The sequence below is a fragment of the Emydura macquarii genome, unplaced genomic scaffold (genome assembly GCF_026122565.2).
Source record: "Emydura macquarii macquarii isolate MOO-44397 ecotype Brisbane River unplaced genomic scaffold, CSIRO-AGI_Emac_v2 contig_3175, whole genome shotgun sequence".
NCBI lineage: Eukaryota > Metazoa > Chordata > Testudines > Chelidae > Emydura > Emydura macquarii.
Window position 1 is genome coordinate 63,404 of NW_027133312.1, and position 6,427 is coordinate 69,830.

The window sequence follows — 6,427 nt, forward strand, 5'->3', positions numbered from 1 at the left end:
ATAAATTGACAGACATTCATGAGTTTGCAGAGTCCAGTGGGTTGCATCTGGTACTGTCGGTGTTTGCTGCAGGTCATTTTGCTATTGCCCCGCAGTGTGAACCCTCATGCCTGGGTCAGCCCATGCACAGCCTCCTGTAAGCAAGTGGCCCTTAATTTAGTGAGTGAGTGCTTTTGGCCAGCCACTCATGGGATTATGCAATAGAATGACCCCCAGAAAACACTCCCAGTCCCAGATGCAACCCCAGGAACTTCTGTCTTAAAGAGTTCAGTGCTTCAAGCTCATTGGTCTGTTTGTCAATTTATCAAAGAAATTGATACGCACCAGCTCTGTGCCTTTAAATGAAGTCTCTAGCACACACTAAACCACATGCACTGCTTTAGATAAAACAAGCAAATACATTTATTAAGTACAGGAAGAGTTTAAGTGGTTATAAGCCAGAGGAAGATAGGTCAGATTTAATCACAAATGATCAAAAAGCCAATCGCATTTTAAACAGAGGTTAACATTTTCAGCAACCTTACAGTCTTAGATGGTTCTCTCTACAGATGGTTGGTCGGGTTCTAACCAGGCTCTTCTCTGTGGTCAGTGCTTCAGTTGCTTGATGTTCTCCGTAGCTGGATTGCAAGAGAGAGAGACAGCCAAAATGTCTCCCCTTTTCAAATGTCCCTGTGCCCCCCTCTGGGGCCTCCCCTTCAGGATCAAGTGACCACCAGTATTCCTGCAGGGTCTCCTCCAGGTCCTGAGTCAATGAGCTTCGCCTTATCACATGCTTGGGCTAGTCCATTGTTCCTGGAAGAGCTGGGTTGTTTTATGCATGCACTGGTGAGGCGTGAACTACCTCTCGTCCTTTTAGAGTTCACCTGGGTCTGCTTCAAGCCACGTGAGACACATATTTGGGATTATTACATAGCAAAGCTTCATAACCATACAAACACCATTGCAGGAAACATATCACTATCACAGTAATGTTCAGCACGTCATGGGCATTCCAAAAACACCGCACAGGACATACTTTGCGTTACACAACACACAGTTACACTGTCAGGATAAGCATGAATGATACACAATCACACCATAAGAGTGTACACGGAGTGCAGTGTGTCAGACCAGGGTGTCCCAGCATCGCAGTCTGCTCGCAATGGGCTTTCCTAACCTGGAGGGCATGAACCCCGCACTGGCCGATAATTCAGGTTAAGGTTTTCTCACAGTTATTTTTAGTAAAAATCAGGGACAGGCCCCGGGCAGTAAACAAAAAATCACAGAACTGTGACCGATCCCTGACTTCTACTAAACACAACGGTGACAAACAGGGCTGATGTGGGGATGAGCGCCCAACCCTGCCGTGGGAGAGGAGGAGAGGGTCGCTTAGGGAGGGTTTGTGGGGCCCAGCCAGGCCCATTGGGTTGCTAGGCAACAAGCTCGCACACAGCTGTTCCTGACAGCCATCGCCACCATGAGGGGCTGCTGCATTCTTGTCTCACTGCTACACGGTTGTCGTCTTGTTTTCATATCATGCTGTTACGTTTGATCCCTGGGTTTTCATGGCTATTTCATGCTGCCTCTGTGTGTGCTGGGTTGTGACTCGTTCCAGCGTTCCAATAAATCCTTTCATTTCTATCAGCTAGTATTACCTTGGCCCCGATTTTTACAGGTGTTGGCGCGTCCAGCGTTGCAACGTCCAAACTGATTTAGGAGCTTGAATGTCACTTTCTAAAGGGATTTAGGAACTTAGAAACCTAAAACCCATTGATGCAAACTAGACACCTAAGTGCTTAAAGCCCATTTGAATATGACATTGTCTCTTAAATCCCTCAGGTCTTGTGATGCTGAGCACACCAACACCTCAATACCGTTACAAGTCTGGGCTGTAATGCCCAGCTCTCGGAGTGCTCATTTGGGGAGGAAGAATTGCAGCTGCTTCCTATCAAGCGTAAGAGCAAGACAGCTTGCTGTAGGGAGGATTCCACCCATTCTTTCATGGGGCTGTGTGCACCCTGTGCACCCACTATGTGGGAGTCAGAGGGGGAGATGGGCGTCAATCAGATTTCCCCTCGCCCCCCGACCCTATTATTTTTTGTTGTGCCAGGCACTAGCATCTGCCATTTGAGGGGAACATCCCCCTTTTTTCTAGACTGTCTGGTCCAGAGCCACTATGCCTGTGCGCTCCGCACCCCTCCTTTGAAGCAGCGGGTTGGACTGGGTGTAGAGAGCTGTCACTGCATCCTCCTGGTCTGGGCTCCTCAGTGTGCATTGCTTGCTACCCTCAGCTCTCGCTGCTGGGCTTTGTGACAATGAGGACGTGCACTGGGCACAGTGGGGTGCAGGCCACCAGGACAACACATTTGCACATGGCTGTGCTGCCTTGGGTGACAGGTTTCACAGATTCTAAGGCCTGAAGGGACCATTGTGATCATCTACTATGACTAAGAGTGTGTCTATATTGACGGTGGGACTGTCGGCACCACCTGGTCGATTCTGCGGGATCAATTGAGCAGCAGGGGAAACCTGCTCAATCGACCCGGAAGTCAGCGGTGTTAATCCACCCCCACAAAAAGGTGAATGCTGCGTCGATGGGAGGGCGTTTCCCATCAGCACAGCATAGTGAGGACACTGTGCTACGCAGAAATTAGGAAGTCAACCTGTAGCTTGTGTACCTCCCATCGATTGCCGCTGAATTTCGCAGTGTAGACCAGGCCTGAGACTAAGATTTGACATGGAGGTGGCAGTGTTCACAGTAACTGTGACTTGGAAAAGGTCTGAGACCCCTGCAGTGGCATCTCCTTTTCCCTCCGGGCATGGTGACCTGGTCCCCCTGGTCATAGCACCACTCAGGTTTGGCACATTTGCTCCTATATGAATGCAGACAGAAGGATGGACGCACCCAACCTGAGTGGCACTGTGACTATGGGCCAGACTGTAACGCTAGGCGTAGGAAGCAAGGCCCAGCTGTGTGGGATAGCAGCCTCCACTGCAGGGTGAGTGTGGGGTGGGCTTGTTCTCCAGCCCCCTTGCCCCGCCCCTAGGGCATGACATCCTCACCAGTCCAGGCTGGGCTCATTCTCCAAACCCCCACCACAGGCCCTCCCACTCCTCCCTTTCTGTGACATAGCCTTGTTTCCCACTTCTCTGCCATATCCATTATTAATATTTGCCATGAAAAACTCATAGCCTTAACTGTGATCTGTGTCACACCAGAGGTCAGACAACTTCCCTGAATTAATTCCTGCTTGAACTGGAGCCTATATTGTAGAAAAACATTCAGTATTAGTTTAAAATGCACCACAATACTTGATAAGCTGCTCCAATGGTTAATTTCCTTCCCTGTTAAAAATTTGCATCTTATTCCTACTCTGAATGTGTCTACGTTAAACATCCAGCTCTTGGATCTTGCTATACCTTTATCTGCAAGTTCCCTCTATTATCAAATATTTGTTCCCCATCTAGAAAGATACAAAATTAACTTAGTACACAGTTAATGGATTAAAGAATAGCTGAGAGGTCTCAAATGTAATTTGTAAATGTGGATCATCATTGGGTGGGTGGACGGGCTTCTAGGGGGGTCCCTCAGTGATTGGTTCTTGGACCTCTGCTTTTACTTTCTCTTTGTTTAGCTAAACAGATCGAGCGCCTTGACTCTTTTACTCTGAGACGTTTTCTAATTTTTTAATCATTCTCCTGGGTCTTCTCTGAACCCTCTCCAATTTGTCAACAACTTTCTTGAATTGTGGATACCAGACTTGGACACGGTATTCCAGTAATGGTCACACTAGTGCCAAATATAAATGTAATATAAGCTCCCTACTCCAATTCAAGATTCCTGTTTTCCTCCAGAGACTGCATTTGCCCTTATGGACTCAGCATTGCACTGGAAACTTATGTTCATCTGATTAGCTACTAAGATCCTCAAATCCTTTTTAGGGTCTTTGCTCCCCAGGAGAGAGTCCCCATCCTACACAAATGACCTATATTCTTTGCTCCTAAATCTATGACTTTATATTTGGCCATATTAAAATGCATATTGCTTTGCTTGTGCCTAACTTATCAAACAATTCAGACTGTTCTGACTCACTGACATGTCCTCTTCATTATTTATTACTCCCCCAATCTTTGTGTCATTTGCAAAATTTATCAATGATGATTTTATGTTTTCTTCTAGATCATTAATAAAAATGTTAAATAGTGAAGGGCCAAGAACCAATCACAGTGTCCATCTTTAGTAGCTGCTGTTTAAGATTCTCCTTAATTACTGTTTGAATGGAAAGTATTTCGTCATCATCATATGATATGGCTACATCATGCGGCTTTTTCTCCAAATACAGAACATAAATATTTATTAAATGTTTCTGCCTTTTCTGCATTATTATTTACAGTTCTACCATATCAATCTAGTAATGGATCAATATCATCATTTGAATTCTTTTTGTCCTAATATACTTTCAGACTACTTCTTATTATCCTTAGCTCTGTTAGCCATAGGGTTGCCCCTTGTGTCCTTTTGCTTCCCTTATCAGTTTTGTACAATTCCTAGCTTTTGTTTTATATTCCTTACTATCAACTTCTGCTTTCTTCAATTTATCATATATGGTATTTTATAGCTGCTTTCATATCACCGCTAAGCCAGATGGATTTTTGGTTGGCTGGGTGTACACAGATTCATATTTTCTGATTTTTCAGACTCTACAGATTGCACATACTCATTTGCACTTATGAAAACAGAGCAAAACAAAGAAGTTACAAAACATAATATTTTCATGAAGGTAACGTTAATTTCACTGAAAACTCAGATCAGACTCATTTCATCCCACCATAGTGATAGGAATTCAAACAAAACAGCGTTCTGGCAGCAAATCAGATATGGCACTGACTACAAACTGAAAGTGAAGCTGATTGGTTTAGTTTAATTGCTTAATCAAAGCAAAATGAGAAAAATAAACAAAGCCATGTGATGTAAATTAAATTTGATCTTAAGTTCTTTCCCCTGTAGTAGTCAAAGGGAACATTAGTAATACTGGAACGAGAAATGTTGTAAGTTTGTGAAAATTGTTTTGATGGGTATCAATGATATGACTTTTGGTACAAAGGAAATTAAACATTCCAGAAATGATTCTTTAATTGCAAAAGTACAATAAGTAAGAAAATCACTAATTGTTATCATCTAGAGTATACGGCACCATTTTTCAAAATAGATCTTCTCATTCTTATACATATCTTCAGTATAGCATGGTTCTATAAAGTTTGCCTTCACTACACTATCAATTATTTTAATCAACTCAGAAACCTGAACTTCCCTTTCCTCTCCTTCTGCTTTATTGTTAAATGCAATACATCGGTTCCCGTAATTTTGAATCAGAGACTTATGTTCTGTACTACTCTTCTTTAAGAATTCCTCCAGAGTTCCACTTAATTCATCTTTTCGGGTGAATAAGAAGATCATGTAGTTCTTAGCTGAAACATTGAAAGTACCTTGTATAATCTCAACTACTTTCTTTTCCTCAGTGGCGAAACGATTTAGCTGCATAACAAAAATAATTGCATGAATCCCTGGAGAAAGGAGTCTGACAGACTTGCCAATTTCTTGGGCAATAACTTTATTGTCACGTTCATAGTCAAAAAGGCCAGGAGTATCAACCACCATGATTCTTCTCCCTCTGAATGTTGTTTCTCGCATTTCACACTTGTTGGTTACTGAACGTGCTGATAATTGGGAAATGAATTTATCACTGCCAAGAATAGTGTTTCCTGTTGCACTTTTTCCATGTCCAGTTCTGCCAACAAGGACAATTCTCAGTGGAGATTCTGTTAGGAAAAAGTGAAAGAGAGTAGGCTATTGTGATAAATCTGCTAAGCAGGGAACCATCCTTTCCATCAATTCCCTCCCCACAGATCTAGGACTTCCCAGGGTGGGCACACAGGCACATCCTCTTCCTCTGGCCAGGTAGGGACAGGGGGTAGAATCTCTATGGAAGGACCCTGGCCCAAGAAGTAACCAGGCACTTGAGGAAATAGTGCTGGCATGACAAGCCAAGAGCAGCAGGGAAGCTGGGGGAAACCACCAGGGAACTGTGTGCAGAGCAGGCTGCAGCAGAAGCCAGGGAACCGCGTGTGGAACAGGTTGTGACGGTCAGACAATGCAGCCAGCTGCAGGTCTGGGCAGCACTTGTGGGGAAGCAGCAGAAAGTGGGCAGGAGCCCAGTGCAGGGGGGCTCCAGGGTGATGCACCATTAAGTGATCCTGGCCTGGAAACATGCAAGTTCCTATTTGCTTGGGAGACTGCACTGAAGAGGGCACCTGAGTCACTAGGCCTGAAGAGCCCGGACTCTCTTCAGAGGTGCCCCAATAGTGTATCTAAGTAATTCCGAACATTTCCCTTTCTTGCCAGCCCTGACTAAATATCCCGTCACTTAGCCATGTGTCTGAGTGGTTT

The 6,427-nt window shown here is 44.5% G+C and overlaps 1 protein-coding gene across 1 annotated transcript; it reads right to left on the reverse strand.

Annotated features, from left to right (window-relative positions):
• Positions 1-5,158: 5,158 nt before the first annotated feature.
• LOC137142141 (GTPase IMAP family member 4-like) lies at positions 5,159-5,799 on the reverse strand (the record flags this gene model as incomplete). Its single annotated transcript, XM_067531374.1, has 1 exon — positions 5,159-5,799. A coding segment is annotated over one exon (641 nt), but the record flags the coding sequence as incomplete, so codon positions are not given.
• Between the last annotated feature and the right edge of the window lie 628 nt (positions 5,800-6,427).